At 42.1% G+C, this 17,531-nt stretch overlaps 1 protein-coding gene, 1 long non-coding RNA gene and 1 pseudogene across 2 annotated transcripts; all 3 read left to right on the forward strand.

Moving 5' to 3' along the window:
• Positions 1 to 907: 907 nt before the first annotated feature.
• Positions 908 to 8,631, forward strand: LOC109873257 (uncharacterized). The gene is made up of 6 exons (XM_020464891.2): positions 908 to 1,265; positions 1,423 to 1,544; positions 3,855 to 4,011; positions 4,149 to 4,485; positions 5,025 to 5,115; positions 5,960 to 8,631. The coding sequence occupies exons 1-6, from the start codon at positions 1,147 to 1,149 to the stop codon at positions 8,509 to 8,511; spliced, it is 3,378 nt and encodes a 1,125-aa protein (XP_020320480.1). The 5' UTR covers positions 908 to 1,146; the 3' UTR covers positions 8,512 to 8,631.
• A 3,783-nt stretch (positions 8,632 to 12,414) lies between these two features.
• Positions 12,415 to 15,999, forward strand: LOC109872543 (uncharacterized). The gene is made up of 4 exons (XR_002252478.2): positions 12,415 to 13,354; positions 13,786 to 13,864; positions 14,585 to 14,721; positions 15,837 to 15,999. It is a non-coding gene; the product is annotated as an uncharacterized LOC109872543 (long non-coding RNA).
• Positions 16,000 to 16,030: 31 nt separating this feature from the next.
• Positions 16,031 to 17,488, forward strand: LOC109872713 (protein O-glucosyltransferase 3-like; annotated as a pseudogene).
• Positions 17,489 to 17,531: the final 43 nt, after the last annotated feature.

Here is a 17,531-nt window from a genome sequence, read left to right on the forward strand (position 1 = left end):
TACAAGGTGTTGAATGCGTTCCACAGGGATGCTGGCCCATGTTGACTCTACAAGGTGTTGAAAGTATTCCACAGGGATGCTGGCCCATGTTGACTCTACAAGGTGTTGAAAGTGTTCCACAGGGATGCTGGCCCATGTTGACTCCAATGCTTCCCACAGTTGTGTCAAGTTATTTATATTTATTTTTACCTTTATTTAACTAGGCAAGTCAGTTAAGAACAAATTCTTATTTTCAATGACGGCCTAGGAACAGTGGGTTAACTGCCTGTTCAGGGCAGAACGACAGATTTGTACCTTGTCAGCTCGGGGCTTTGAACTTGCAACCTTCCGGTTACTAGTCCAATGCTCTTAACCACTAGGCTACCCTGCCGTTATCTGGATGTCCTTTGTGCGGTGGACCATTCTTGATACACACGGGAAACTGTTGAGCATGAAACACCCAGCAGCATTGCAGTTCTTGACACAAATCTGCCTGGCACCTACTACCATACCCCGTTCATAGCCACTTAAATCTTTTGTCTTTCCCATTCACCCTCTGAATGGCACACATACACAATCCATGTCTCAAGGCTTAAAAATCCGTCTTTAACCTCTTTCATCTACACCGACTGAAGTGGATTTAACAAGAGACATCAATAAGGGATCATAGCTTTCAGCTGAATTCACCTGTTCAGTCTATGTCATGGGAAGAGCCATTCTGAATGTTTTGTATTCTCAGTGTATGTTGTGACTGTTCTGATAGAGGAGTGCGTTGCACGCCAGGTGCAAAATACAGGGATTATGTGTCCTATGCTTCTCACCACGGCTAGACGACACGCCCAAGGATCTAGCAGATTGTAGATAACATCAGCAAACTGCCCAGGAGACAAATAGAGTGCTGGCAGTGAGAGGGTGTAACCTGCTCTCTTCTCAGCTGACCAGCGACGTGGATCCACCTGCATAGAGTTATGTTTGTTCTTCGAGCATGAAGGGAGGGACAGACTAAAACACTGAGTACTCTGCAATGGGGAAGACGCAGACTGTAGAACATCAGTGGTTTGGTTATCTAAATGTCTGATTTTCAGTTATCTTTCAACTTACTTTCCATTTCCTTTATCACCCAATCTGTAGTGGAATCAGTTAGTGATTGCTGCCAAGTTAGGAACTATGACAGTGTATAATTTGAACTTGGATCTAGGTTTCCTAAGCAATGAAGAGGCACATGCTGTTGTTGAAGTTCTAGAGAGAGACAAGCGTCTAAAGGAGATTGAAAAGGAGAGGATTGGGTAAGTGAGAGATCGTATACTTTAGTGTAAAAGGACAGCATTTGATTTTTTTAAGTTGGATTGAATCGTGGGTTTCTGTCTGCTTTTCTCTCTGTGTGTGTGTGTGTAGCTACATACTTTACGTCTGACTAATCATTTATACCTGTGTGGTCACCAGACGTCTGCTTGAGCAGCAGGGGGACAGAAAGTCTGTGTTAGGATGGCCGAAGAACCTGAGAAACCAGCAGACTAACAAGAGCAGTGTCCACCCATCCCAGGCACCACACAGCACTAACATAGGTGAGGGCAGACCACCAGATACACTGTCTACACCAGTGGAGGCTGCTGAAGGGAAAACGGTTCATAATAATACTGGAACGGTGCAAATTCAATGGAAACCATGTGTTTGATTATTTGATATATGGGTATATCCCCCCCCACATTCTGAAATTGCATTTCTGCACACCCCCCAGGCTACCTGATGGGACTTTGATAAATGCAGAAAATTGCAATCAAAATAAACATTGTTTACATGACTAATGCTTTAACTGGCCTACTGCCATAATCAGTTTCATATCAAATGATTTGTGTGCATGTAAATGTGCTCACTGTGTTTCATATGTTGCATTACTAACTATGAAGCTCCTGGCCCTTATGCCAGGAACTGCTCTGGTTCTACAGGGTTAAAAGTGTCCTCATAACTTAACAGATGTCTCATAACATGACTCTCCATATACTGTAATTATCTGTAAATATGTACTTATGGTTAATTGTTAACTTGCTCTGTCTATGACTGGCTAGGACGTGTGTTAGGGAGAATAATCACTATTATGTACACTACCGGTCAAACGTTTTAGAACACCTACTCATTCAAGGGTTTTTCTTTATTTTTACTATTTTCTACATTGTAGAATAAAAGTGAAGACATCAAAACTATGAAATAACACATATGGAATCATGTAGTAACCAAAAAAGTATGAAACATATCAAAATATATTTTATGTTTGAGATTCTTCAAATAGCCACCCTTTGCCTTGATGATAGCTTTGCACACTCTTGGCATTCTCTCAACCAGCTTCATGAGGTAGTCACCTGGAATACATTTCAATTAACAGGTTCTTAAAACTTAATTGGTGGAATTTCTTTCCTTCTTGATGGGTTTGATATTCAGAAGATAACCCTATTTGGTAAACGACCATACATCAACTGTTCAGAGGAGACTGTGTGAATCAGGCCTTCGTGGTCAAATTGCTGCAAAGAAACCACTACTAAAGGACACCAATAATAAGAAAAGACTTGCTTGGGCCAAGAAACACAAGCAATTGACATTAGACCAGTGTAAATTTGTCCTTTGGTCTGGAGTCCAAATTTTAGATTTTTGGTTCTAATCGTTGTGTCTTTGTGAGACGTGGTGTGGGTGAAAGGATGATCTCCTCATGTGTATCTCCCACTTGAAACATGGAGGAGGAGGTGCTATGGTGTGGGGGTGCTTTGCTGGTGACACTGTCTGTGATTTATTTAGAATTCAATGCACACTTAACCAGCATGGCTACCACAGCATTCTGCAGCGATGCGCCATTCCATCTGGTTTTGGGCTTAGTGGGACTATCATTTGTTTTTCAACAGGACAATGACCCAACACACCTCCAGACTGTGTAAGGGCTATTTTACCAAGAAGGAAAGTAAGGGAGTGCTGCTTCAGATGAGCTGGCCTCCGCAAACCCCCGACCTGGTTTGGGATTAATCGGATCACAGAGTAAAGGAAAAGCAGCCAACAAGTGCTCAGCATATGTGGGAACTCCTTCAAGACTGTTTGAAAAGCATTCCAGGTGAAGCTGGCTGAGAGAATGCCAAGAGTGTGTAAAGCTTTCATCAAGGCAAAGGGTGGCCATTTGAAGAATCTCAAGTATAAAATGTATTTTGATTTTTCTTTACACTTTTTTGGTTACTACATGATTCCATATGTGTTATTTCATAGTTTTGATGTCTTCACTATTATTCTACAATGTAGAAAATTGTACAAATAAAGAAAAACCCTTGAATGAGTAGGTGTTCTAAAACGTTTGACCGGTAGTGTATTACATGTAACTGTTAGCATGAACTGTAACTCTTCAAATAAATATATCTTAAATAAATCCCACAAAAAAATAAATAAAAAACTAATCTGCACTTGAATTACTAGCGCTGACTTTGCTAATAACTACTTTAATGAGTTGGACAAACTACGACTGTGATATGTGGTTGTCTCACCTAGCTATCTTTAGATGAATGCGCCAACTGTAAGTCGCTCTGGATAAGAGCATCTCCTAAAGGACTAAAATGCCAAATACAAGGTGAGCCATTGACCCAGAAATGGCCTGAAATTGCCCTTAGGACAAGTGATGACTAATAAGATGTAAGAGATGGAATCTGATCTGCTACTCCTCCAATGAGAGCATGACTAGGTCACTACTGGTGACCTAACTGTAGATATTGCTGCTACTCATGAGGTTTGCCGGGTCAGGTTAGTCAGTCAGCCCATACAGTCCTACTCTTTATCTTTGGCTATAATAGTTAGTAACCCACTGCTGCTTGTCCTGAGTGATATTTCAACACGTTGTCATTCTACAGAGCAGCAAACTGTGAGAAGTAAACCAATAAAAGGGAAGGATGACGGTAGCGGAAGACATACAACTTTGCGAGCCCGTCTCAGCTCCATGTTCAGCCTCAGGGTCCCTCTGAGGGGCAGCAGAGACCCGGGAGGGAAAAACAACAGCCATAACAATGGGTGAGCCTTTGTAACAAATAAGTAGCTGGTACACTTACAAACATGGTGGAAACATGCAGATTACTGTGACAATAGCCTTCAGAGGATGAAATTAGGGTAAAGGGATATTCTAATGCAGGCTTATCCCCATCCCCTAGGGTTAGCAACGTCTCCTCTTCTGGAGAACAAAGCTGCGAAGGCAAGAGTACTGAGGCAAAGCATGTGGAGGAGCAAATAGGTGAGCTTGCAGAGGAGCCTAACAAGGAGGTGCACACAGAGGAGGAGCTCACCGAGGAGGTGCACACAGAGGAGGAGCTCACCAAGGAGGTGGACACAGAGGAGGAGCTCACCAAGGAGGTGCACACAGAGGAGGAGCTTACTAAAGAGGTGCACACAGAGGAGGCACACACAGAGGCGGCACACAGAGAGAAGGAGCTCACAGAGAGTCCTGCAGAGGAGGAGCCCACTGAGGATCACTCAGTGGAGTCTAATAAGGTACAGACTAGTGCATAATGGCCCTCAGTAGGTGTGTAGTAACCAGTGCCTGGGTGTTCCCCTCACCTTTGGGCCTATAATCTCCTTGTAAAGTATTGCTTCCGCACTGCATCAAAGTTGTCGTATTTCACACACCCCCTTCAGGGAGCCTTTTCAACAGCTTGGGTGTACCCTCAGCAGGTTTGCATGCCTATGACACATGCTTGGGTAAACTCAGCGGCTTGTGGCAGTTCTTGAGAACATATTCTAACCTATTCTCCTATATCTCTCTGTCATGTAAGTTAGCTGGATAGCATGTTTGCGTTCACAACCACATTTATTTGATTAACCAACATTTTGATTAATTGGGAGTTGCACGTATTGTTGAGTTATTATGAGATTGGCCCATAGCTTTTGATGAACTCATGGATCAAAGGTTAAATGGAAATATTGATTCAAATCCCTCTATTGTATGTTGGTGCCAAGCACAGCATGTGATGTCTAAAAATAGACATGATTTGCATACTTAAACTCTTTCTCTCTCTCTCTCTCATTTACAGGTGATTGGACCTGCTGCCTTCCCTGTGGGTGAAACAGGGAAGAGGAGAACAGATCTACTGGAAACAGGGGGAAAGCAGGAGAGCTCCACAGGTGTGTAATGGCTCCAGTCCTCCTCTGGTTATTTACTAAAGGACAGATAGTAAACTGTGTGTTATGATTGCAGCTATGATGGCTCCTAGTTTGGACGGGGAGTGAAACAGACACTTAAACAGTTCACTTGAGCATTCTGTAACCCATGTACACACAAATGGAGCCATATATGTTTAGATGTGGTTACTTCTGTTATCCTTGATTTGATATGCGCTAAGTGTAGAAAACATTAAGAACACCTGCTCTTTCCATGACATTGACTGACCAGGTGAAACCAGGTGAAAGCTATGATCCCTTATTGATGTCACTTGTTAAATCCACTTCAATCAGTGTAGATGAAGGGGAGGCGACAGGTTAAAAGATTTGTAAGGCTTGAGACAATTGAGACATGGATTGTGTATGTGTGCCATTCAGAGGGTAAAAAAACATTTATGTGCCTTTGAACGGGGTATGGTATTAAATGCCAGGCGCACCAGTTTGTGTCAAGAACTGCAATGCTGCTGGGTTTTTCATGCTCAACAGTTTCCTGTGTGTATCAATAATGGTCCACCACCCAAAGGACATCCAGACAACTTGACACAACTGTGGGAAGCATTGGAGTGGGCCAGCATCCCAACATGGGCCAGCATCCCTGTGGAACGCTTTCGACACCTTGTAGAGTCCATGCCTGACAAATTGAGGGGGGTGTTCTTGATATTTTGTACACTCAATGTTTACAAATACTTAGTAAAGAAATTAGATTGTGTCTCAAAGAGGCTGGTTTCCTAGCAAATAAATGGTTAATAAAAATATGAACCAACATGTCAAAGGTCAATGTACCAATCTTGTTCTCTTCATTGGCCAGCCATAGGTCAGAATCAGAGAGAGGACCAAGAAAGTTCTGGAGTGACTGGACCAGCGTTAGCACCACAGTCAATCAGCCACCCACCAGTGAAGCATGAGGATCCTACATCTAAACCTCGGAAAGGAGAACACATCCAACCATCAGCTGAATTGAAAACGTCTATTCCCTTTAGCCCAAATCGGAACATATGTAGCTGCCCCATCCGCCCCCACCACTCTGACATTTCCTCCCCCTTCCTTGCACCTCAAGAGCAGTCCCTGCCCAGGACTGCCACTGTGGAGAGTCTTTCCCCTGAGGTTACGAACATTCCCTTTCACAGCCCACATCAACCACCAAAACTTCAGTCTTCTAACTTGAAGAGGAGCCAACTTCAGAAGGCCTCTGGTCGGGCCGTAACACCAGCTCGCCATTTGTCCTTGATCAGGCCATGGAGTGTGGAGTCACCAGGAACGTTCTCCTTGCTAAGACCAAGCAGCTCCACCACACTGCCCACCTCCCACTATGTAGAGACCCAGGCTGAAGCCTCCGGCATCTCCTCCAACTTCGCCTCCGTCCTCGCTTCCAACGTCTCCTCCGATCTCCCCTCCAACCTCCCCTCTGGCCTCCCCTCCTCCTCTGACCACCGAGAGAGTTCAGTCACCTTGAGAGAGCACATTTCAAGAAGTCATCTCACCTTGTTCCCTGCCTCTGACCTACAATGTTTCCCACCCCAGAGCCTCAACAGAATCCTGCCTCATACTACACTGTCTCATTACCCTCTTGGATATAGGACCAGATTAAGCTCATCTTTGATATTTAACTCTCTCCCCGTGTCTAAGAACACTTTAGATACAGCAACTGAGAGCCCAAAATACCTTAACAGGTCCAAGTCACTTGATAGACATTTAACCAAGGCTGTGTCTATGGATACTGCTGGTGACAATCACTCCCCCTACTCACCACCCAGCAACACAAGATGGATGTCATCTTCTGAGAGAATCAACATGTTGGCGAAGCAGCATAACTTAGCAGCCCAGGTTGGTTTATCAAAAGCCATCAGCCAACAGAGGATTCTGCAGACGAATGCCTCCGTTCAATCTAATAACCAAAGAATGTTCAAGCACCATGCATATTATTCAGGTGTATATGACACAGGTCCCAGTCTGGCAGTTAAGACTCATTCTCTCTCCAGCCTCAGCTCCAGGGCCTCCCACGGCCTTCAGTCACATCTTCACAGCCCCCCAGTTTCACCAGATCATATGACTGATCTCACCAGAGCCTATGGTGGTACACACAGTGCCCCAGCAGACACAAAACAGTTGATGATAGGGGAAAAAATAAAAGTCACTGGTTCAGAGATTATTGATAGTGAAACACATAATATCAGTGAATTTAAATGTCAGACTTCAAATAAGGATCTGTTTGCATCTCAGATTAGAAAGAATAGCTTGGGTTTGCCTGCTCAGGACGCAACTCTTGTCTCTGATAGGACTGAAAAAGAGCCCACTGGTTACAGAAGCAACCGGAAAGTAGATCAGGTACTGAATCGCCTCAGAATGATATTCAGTAGCAAACGTATTGAGGAAAGGAGTGTGTTGTTTGGTAGAAAGGGGAAAACGGTGCCATCAACACTTGAGGGAGCTAGTGTCATCAGTGAGAATAGACGGACAGGGAAGAGGTCTCCAGAGGTCAAAGAAGTGCTGAAACCCATTGACCTTCAATGTAATGTGGCAGGTCATCTGAGACAACAAAACAGAGGCTGCAATGGGCTGACAATTTCCACAGTTAAATTAGCATCCAAGAATGCACAGTTAGATATTCATGACAAAGAGAGGAACACAATATCAACTGAGAAAAATGGAAACCCATCGCTGTCAAAAGAAGAATTAAGTAGAACAAATCATCCACATTCACCCTATTTTAGTAGTCAATCCCATAAGGACTCTGGAAATTCTAGAACCAGTCATTTTAGCCTCAACACAAAGAATGAAGATGTCTTCTCTAGCCCAATGGGTAAGGACAGTAGATCAGATAGGAGTAGAACTGCCTGTTTTAAACCCACACAGCTCTCATACTCCAACAACTCTCCAACCACTACTGATTTTGGCCTGAAACATGGCCGCTCCATCTCTGTCACCAACATTTACTCAAGCCGAACATCAAGAAACAGGCGCATCTCCACGGGAACTGATATGGCCCCCACAAGGTACCTAAGGAGTCTGGAGGATATCAGAGGGCCAGGGGACCTTGATCGCCCACCCAGGACCCTTTCCAGAGCTTTCTCTAGCACTCAGAAAACCTATATCAGTCTAATAAAAACAGACAGCATCTTACGCCCTAAGAGCCTGACATTTCCTATGCCTCTACGGTTCAATGAGTCATCGATTTGGCACACAGAGATGTTAAACTCACTTATCATTGATCAGAAGTTGCAAGTCATTCAAGGCCCCATGGAACTACTGCCCATCACTAGCTCCAGTTTGTCAGACTTTGAGGAGTATGACTCAGATACAACTACAGATGGAGAATACTACTTGAGCAGTGATGATTGGGAGAAAGAGTCAATACTCTAGCAAAGGGCGACCGTTTTGAGTAACATTGTGCAGATATTTAACGTTTTTGTGAAAATCATTTCTTATTGGCCTATGTATTTATAGTTGAAAAACATTAATAAAACAAATTATTAATCTGTACATTTATTGAATCCATGTTGATGATATGGTGATATATGGTAGTGAGAGGAAGCTCAGTGGTTGGCAGTGGGAGACGATGGAAGGAGATGGATTTTGGCCGACATTCTGCAAATTTTATAATCGATAAAACATTTATTTTATGAACAGAGTGGACTAAGTTTTGTAGACTTTACCCTTTGCCAAAGTTGTAAAAAAAAATTGCGTTGTTTAGTGCAAATGCGAATTGAGTTATTACCCACCCGCACTTCACAGAGTAGGCGTTCCCTAACCAAAATATGCAGACGAATATGGAACGCCGTTTGGGTCTTTGCTTGTCAAAAAAAGATACATGTCAAATAACACTATTTGACGCGTCAAATAAGCTTGTTGACCAATCAGGAGCTGAATATGGCTGCACCTCACATAGTAATTTAACGCGTTCATTATTTTTTTAACATAGTTATTACACGTGGATTACACTATCACTAGTATTTTATATGTCACAACGATTCATCGATACGTATGCTATGATGCTGGTGAAGTTGTCTCGCACATCTACAGTGCTGTTCATTAAAAAAAGCTAGCTAGCTCACGGATGCAAACAATGTTCTTCCCCAAAAACTGTGCAAAACGACATAATCTCTTTCAGTAGCTAATAGTTAGGTGTCATCTAAAATAATCTTAATTTATAAAACAGTTCTTATTTGATTAATGGTGGTCGGACCCATCTACAGTGCCTTGCGAAAGTATTTGGCCCCCTTGAACTTTGCAACCTTTTGCCACATTTCAAGCTTCAAACATAAAGATGTAAAACTGTATTTTTTTGTGAAGAATCAACAACAAGTGGGACACAATCATGAAGTGGAACGACATTTATTTTTTAACAAATCAAAAACTGAAATATTGGGCTTGCAAAATTATTCAGCCCCCTTAAGTTAATACTTTGTAGCGCCACCTTTTGCTGCGAGTACAGCTGTAAGTCGCTTGGGGTATGTCTCTATCAGTTTTGCACATCGAGAGACTGACATTTTTTCCCATTCCTCCTTGCAAAACAGCTCGAGCTCAGTGAGGTTGGATGGAGAGCATTTGTGAACAGCAGTTTTCAGTTCTTTCCACAGATTCTCGATTGGATTCAGGTCTGGACTTTGACTTGGCCATTCTAACACCTGGATATGTTTATTTTTGAACCATTCCATTGTAGATTTTGCTTTATGTTTTGGATCATTGTCTTGTTGGAAGACAAATCTCCGTCCCAGTCTCAGGTCTTTTGCAGACTCCATCAGGTTTTCTTCCAGAATGGTCCTGTATTTGGCTCCATCCATCTTCCCATCAATTTTAACCATCTTCCCTGTCCCCGCTGAAGAAAAGCAGGCCCAAACCATGATGCTGCCACCACCATGTTTGACAGTGGGGATGGTAGGTTCAGGGTGATGAGCTGTGTTGCTTTTACGCCAAACATAACGTTTTGCATTGTTGCCAAAAAGTTAAATTTTGGTTTCATCTGACCAGAGTACCTTCTTCCACATGTTTGGTGTGTCTCCCAGGTGGCTTGTGGCAAACTTTAAACAACACTTTTTATGGATATCTTTAAGAAATGGCTTTCTTCTTGCCACTCTTCCATAAAGGCCAGATTTGTGCAATATGCGACTGATTGTTGTCCTATGGACAGAGTCTCCCACCTCAGCTGTAGATCTCTGCAGTTCATCCAGAGTGATCATGGGCCTCTTGGCTGCATCTCTTTTTTTTTCTTCAATTTAAAGTTTTATTAAGTTTTCTTGTTTTTCAATCAACCAACAAAACACATTCCACATTCACAGATGTGACAGGCTTTAAAAACACATTCCACATTCACAGATGTGACAGGCTTTAAAAACACATTCCACATTCACAGATGTGACAGGCTTTAAAAAAAGAAAAAGTCAAAAAATAATAATACATTTGAAAAAATAAAAATACAATTAAAATGAATGATAAAGTCAAATAAAAGCATTTATTTTTCTTAATCTATTTATTTTCCTTGGTGCATATATATATACATACATACATACATACGTACATACATACACACATATATACACACACACATACGCACACGTACTCAAAAACTAAATTAAAATAAAAACACACAAAAAAACATATAACACTTGCAGCAGCACTATCAAGGTTCTTATCAGCTATTTCAAGCATTCGCTGAGACGACGGGCCAATAATTCGTTTTTAGGTTTTACAGTACCTTACACAACATGTATCTGCGCATTTCCCTAGTCACCCCGTTCACTCTGTCCAGTTTGAAATATAGTTGAATAGTGGAGACCAGAGTCTATCAAACTTGGGCTGTCTCTTGTGGAGGTCATAAGTGAGCTTGTCAAGAGGAAGAAAGTCAACAATCTGGTCAATCCACATTTTAAATGTAGGAGGTGTATTAGAGGCCCACAATAGAAGAATACATTTCTTAGCAAAGTATGTAATAGTCATAAGCAAATTTTCTCTGTCAGGATCAAGAACAAAGTCCTGCTGGGCATTAAGAAGATAGATACACGGGGTCATATCAAACTGTACCTCTAGTATTTTCTGTGCAGCAGTATGTACAGATCTCTCTACAGCTCCAAAATACATGCATATAGGTTCCACTTTCAGAGGTACATCTTTTACAGTTAGGAGACATATCTGTTTTCATTCTATGGAGTCTCAAAGGAGTATAATAAAGAAAAGATTCTTTCATTTTTACACTGGTAGAGGAGCAGTATACCCTGTCGCAAACCTCCGCCCATAACTCATCACTGATAGTCAGACCAAGGTCCTTTTCCCAGATTATTTTCAAAGGAGTAAAGGAGGAGCTTCCTTTCTCAGAAAGGAGTCTATAGATGTAAAATATTTTGCCTTTAATGGATTGTGCTGTGACAAGAAGGGTTTCAACTTCATTCAACTGAGTTCTAAACCTCCTCTTGGAGGTAAATGAGGAAATGACATGTCTAATTTGAAGATATTTAAAAAAAAAAATGGGATCTTGGTACATCGAATTCACTGCAGAGCTCTTGAAAGGATTTCAGGGTAGTGGTTTTCTGATGAAATAGGTCTGAAAAGGTCCTGATTCCTAGAGTATGCCAAAGATTAAAGTTGGCATCCCTCAGAGGGCTTTTGGCAAGTCTGGGTTGCCTACTATAGGCGAGTGAGAACATATTTGGGAGGAAATGCCCAGGTATTTCTTACAGTCCCTCCACGCTAGTAGGGTGCTGTAAATCACAAAGGTTTTGGCTATGTTGCCCACTTCACTAAAGTTATTAATGAATATAATTAAGCTTAAGGGCAATGAACCACAGGATTGGGCTTCTATCTGAATCCACGTTGACTCTTGTCTGTTTGTGATCCATGTTAGCATGTTGCGGATTTGGGCAGACCAGTAGTACAATTGATACACACACACAGACTGATACCCCATTTCATTGATCCCCAATCCTTAGGTAAAGCTGTACAGTGCAATATGAATGTCAATACACACAATAGGCTGACTGGGGAGGTGATTTCACACAGTCACAGTGCCGTGATAAGAGCTACAACCCTAATGTTTGTGTAAACTCTTCACAGTTGTGTTCTGTGGGTGTCACCGAGTAGACTGATACCCCATTTCACATTCCAACCTTGTTTAACATTATCTAGTCTAAATATGGCATGATTCCACCAACTGTAACCTTCTGCATCACTTTCAAATAGGTACTTTTATTTTGAAGGCTAACAGCAAATTCCACGATTGTGCCTAATCCTTATTGTGGCTAGCTTCACAACACATTAACCGGTCAGGTCGAGCCTCACTAGCCAGATGAAGCTAGCTGACTGCTTATAACGTTAGCTTTGGGCTAGCGGGTTAAGTAGTTGGCTAGCTAACTGAAGTTCAATTTAAATAAGCGAAGAACATGCTAGCTAATACTACCTAATACTTACTCACAAGGAATCCTAAATAATTGCTAAGAATGGTGAAAATGACTGTAGTTTCTACTGGTCTTTGTTTTCAGGCTGGTTGTATTGGTGTTAGCTAGGTAACTTTACCAAGCTAATGCTAGAACGTTTCCAATAGGATCTCGCTAGCTCGTGCTTGGCTCTGCCCACTATGACTCATTTGTTCCCATTGGAAACGACATGTAGCGGTCTAACTTGGTTTGTCTTTGCGTAACCCTTATACAAATGTTAACTTTCAACTTCAATGGGGGTGGGGACATCCCTAGGATTCCGATTAACACGGACCCTGAAAGAAGGAAAAGAAGTGACGTCTGGTAAAATTAAAAGGGAGTAATATCCGGCATTCTTCTGTATTATACCATCAATATTTGGTCTCTGTAAACGGATAGTTTTTCCTGTGTGTATTTCATCAAAGTTCCTCAATACACACAAGTCCATACATCGTGCAATCGCATTGGGCCAAATCACAAATTCACCCCCTTCTGAAGATGAGATGCTGCATGCTAAATTGGTACCCTAAAAATACATTTTTGTTAGGTAGCTACCTCGTCTCTCTACTTTTAGAAAGGAGCTAACTATGACTCTTAAATATAATCTACTCAACTCTATACTGAGCGTATTTCCGTTAGTTTGTATAGTTTTAATATTATTTACTTGTAACTTTCAGTTTTGTCAAGCTAGTGAAGTCAGACCTGAAAAATGTCTTGTTTGGGGTCCAGGGCTAGACCCTAAAGTCGTTTTGCCCGTTCGATCCAGGCTGTCAACTCAGCTGGGGAAAACTTCTCTCCGGGTAAGTGTCTATGATAATATTAATATTTGTCTAACGCAGAGAGGATGAGGCTCTTTGTCTATGTCAATTAGTTCATGAATTTCATTTCTTCATCCCCTGGTCAGTCCCTTACTAAAGTTATCTTTGGGGAAACTGTTTAGTAACCCATCCCTTTGAAGGCAATTTCACCCCAAGATCAATTGAGATCTCATACAATGGGGAGTTTGTCATCAGATAAACGACTTGTTTTTGTTACTGTAGCCTATGCTTTATTGATGCACAAAATCTAACTCTTAACCTCTTAAACAATGTCCATGATTGGGCAGGCCTTTATTCCCCTATAGAGCCGAACATTTGTGGGCTGAACATTACTCCAATTGTCCCTACGGTTATGTTCTTGTTCCTATAATCGAGGTGATTTAACTACTTTTGATCTCCTCTTTTACATGCAGGTAGACTCGTTCAGAAGCAGCATGTCCGCATCCACACCCACCTTCCCCTGGACAGAGGCGATGGTTCCTTTCTGATGAGGTACTGTCTGCATTGGCAGATCTGTGTGATCGCTTGAGAGAAAATATCAGTTAACTCATCATCTAAGTGCCTGTTTGAATAATATAGATGGCAGTATGTTTATCTGTTATTTATTCTCACTGATTCCACGTGATGCTGCATCCTGTTGGTTTTATGTCCTCAGGCCAGCCTATCATGGGTACTGTGACTGCTCAGGGCACAGTCGCGATTTTAGCATGTAAATCTCGGTGCCCCCGCATTTTTTTTATATATATGCCAGCAAAGCCACTACACAACACTAAACAATACATTAATTGCACTATAACAGTGACATACAGGGCCTATATAAAGCTGTCCCAACAGCAGTCCTAACGTCTTACCACTGCTACACCTGGCAATCAGCGGAGCCTTGTCTGGCAGCGAAACAGTTCATTCAGCCTAGGGTTGCCAACTGTCCTGTATTAGCCGGGATGTCCCTTAAATTGGGCTGAATTGGTTTGTCCCATACGTGATCTCCCTTGTCCCGTATATTCATCCAACCACAGTATAGCGTAAACGCGCCAATTCCTGCAAAGTAATTTCTGTTGTAGTTCGGTCGTTTTGGCATATCATGGAAATATGGATAAACATGCAAAAAAAGAAAAGACTGCAGCTACAACAAACAATGGGAAGCAAACAAGACGTGGGTTAAGGCTGGCAGTGGTGACTCCGACAAAAGCTTTCTGTACTTTATGTTGTCAGGAATTCTCAATTGGCCATGGAGGGGAGAGTGACCAAACTCAGCATGCATCCACAGAAATGCACAAGAAGGCCACGCTAGCTAAAGGTGCTAGCAATATCGTCTACTGCGGGAAATGATGTTCTGCCTCCTACGGAAGGTGAGCCTGTGTATTTCTCAGTTGCCAGTGATGCCTCAAACAAGGGAAATAGAAAAATGTTTCCAGCGTGCGTGAGATATTTCTGTGTCTGATGGAGTGCAGTTGAAGTTACTTGACTTTTATGAAGACAGTGATGAAACTACAAATGGCATACATCAAGCTCTGATGAACTGTCTGGAAAATCATGAACTTGATATTAGACACTTCACAGCCTATGCAGCAGATAATACCAATGTCAACTGTGGAATACACCACTCCGTTTACCAGTTATTGAGCAGTGACAACAATCGCATTCTGAAAGCTAATTGCCTAACTCGCATAACTCATAATGCCTTTTGCCATCCCAATTGAATGAGACTATGAATATACACTGTTTATTCATTCCCATAACACCATACCCACACACTGCCGTGTGACCGTGCACTGGCCACCTTTTGTCCTTTATTTGGTAGTGAGAAAGTTGGCAACCCTAATTCAGCCTCATTTACTGCCTTTAAAAAAAACATAGCTGATATGGCTGATTTGCTTAAACAAATGTGGTTTTTACTGACAATTGAGATGTACAAACTATGGCATAAGGTGGGGGGGGGGGGCGAGTAGATAAGAGGCAATCGGTAATTTCGATTGACATTAATGAACGAGCTAGGACGGACATAGTCAATATAAATATTTTTTCAGACTTCAGTGTCTTCCCCTCCATTGACCTGCAGCGCCTCCTACAGGAGGTTCCCTGTCGGTTCTCCAACAGAGGAGGTCTCATTCACTATGCTGTAATCGACAACCAGGTCGCTGTTCCCTGGGAAAATGCATTGACTTCAAGATAATAAAAAAATGTCACCTTAATTTGATTAGTTCTCTGATTAAATGTTCCTCTCACTATGCAGGAAGGTAAAACGTTGCTTTGTCTTTTTTGTGTCATTGTATGTGTTCACTATTATTTATAGGTGAGTTTGTGTGTGCAGGTCTCTGTCCTTTCATCAATAAGTATGATCATGGTCCTTTCTTAACTGTCCGATGGTACTTATTTGCCCCTCACCAGAAATTCACATAATAATATATTTTCAATATGAGGTGAGGCTTCCTGATGTGGAATTTTACATCAATGTGGGAGACAGGCCAATGGAAACAAGGAAGCAGATGACATTCCTGGGGCTGTTCCAATCATCTCCTGGTGCGGTTCCACAGACACCATCCTCCCCACCTATGACAACACTCACTCCACCCTGGAGACCCAGTGACATTTCCAGTGACCTGCTGTCAGTCCAGGGCAACACAGGTTAATTCTGCTTACTTACACCTCATTACTCATATGCACATTACTCTGTTTCCTTGGCCTCTTGGTCCAACAAAACAGAACAGGCCTTATTCTGTGGCCGGGACAGTCGTGAAGAGTGCCTACACCTGGTCAATTTGTCCAAGAAAAGGGGGAGGGATCTGGGCAAAACAAATCTTGTTGGATTCTTTGACTTATTCAAGGTGGGGGAACATTCTGAACATTCCACCCAAAGCCAGCAGGTTCCCAAAATAAAAAATTGGTAGCCACAATAATATAAAATAAAAGGGAATTCTAAACTTTCACACCTTGGCGTAATATACGGCCCTTTCCCATTTACAGTATAAGTATCAGGTGAACGTTAAGGGCACAGTGGCTCCTTACAGGTTCCCTTAGCTGATGCTGGGGAGCAGCCTGGTGCTGAAGCAGAATTCACCAAATCACTTCTACACCCACCTGAAGAAGCCAGGCACCCACTGCATCCCTGTGAAGAGGAGTCTCTGACCTCATCCAAAAGATTGAGTGGGCAATGGTATTTGAGTGGGCAATGGTGTTTGTGTCAATATGTATTTGCTACCATGTACATTTTGGGATACTTGAAATGCAAATGCATGTTGTAATGAATAGGATCTAGCCAGGTTTTTGTGGATATTTGATTAAGATATGGATTTCTTTATTTTCCCTACAGGGGAATGATGATGAAGCACAAGCGATAGCAAAGCAGGCCAGACGATTGTACGACAGCTCGTACAACCTAACAGATTCTACTGTTACTATTACAGTGTGCTACAGGTAATTGTATTTATTTGCTATGCATGCCAATGCTAAATCAGTTCAGATAAATTAAGGTACTGTCATTATCCTTGATACTTTTACTGCAGTGTCAACTCTGATACTGTACTGTGTGTGAGAAAAAGAAACCCAGCTAGGAAAGTTGTCTCTTTCCATAACAGATGTTCTCTGAGCGTCAGACCAACCAGCCCACACTGCATCCAGACATGAAGCGGGTTCCCCAGCCATCCGACCAGAGTGCCCTTTATAGCTGTCAGCAAGAGCCTCAAAGAGATGATCCCAGCCTGGAGAAGGATGAACTCTGATCAACACTGAAAAGAAAGGGAAGAGACACTAGCTATTTCAATACAGAAAGTGCCTTGGACTTCTGCTTGCTTGTTGATGGAGATTCTATGCAATGAAGAAGTACTGTGTGACCAGGACTGCTTAGTGGATGTACCAACACTCATATAGACGATCAAATATTAAATGTGGTTTGAGCCAAACAGACCTTGTCACAGCTCACTTTACTGGGCCTGGAATATGACTGTTTTATTGAGAAGACCATTATGCGGAAGCATCTGTTTTCACTGGCCTGAGTGATATTGCCATATAGATTGGTTTCTTTTTTGGACTCTTCTAAAGCCACTATGATTGTGCAATTAAATGACCTATTTACTTCGACGTACTGTTGTGAAAAAAATACAATCGTATTGAAACATTGATGGACGACCAGAAATGTCTTTAACTAGGGCTCAAATTCACA

The sequence above is a fragment of the Oncorhynchus kisutch genome, linkage group LG28 (assembly GCF_002021735.2).
Source record: "Oncorhynchus kisutch isolate 150728-3 linkage group LG28, Okis_V2, whole genome shotgun sequence".
Taxonomy (NCBI): domain Eukaryota; kingdom Metazoa; phylum Chordata; class Actinopteri; order Salmoniformes; family Salmonidae; genus Oncorhynchus; species Oncorhynchus kisutch.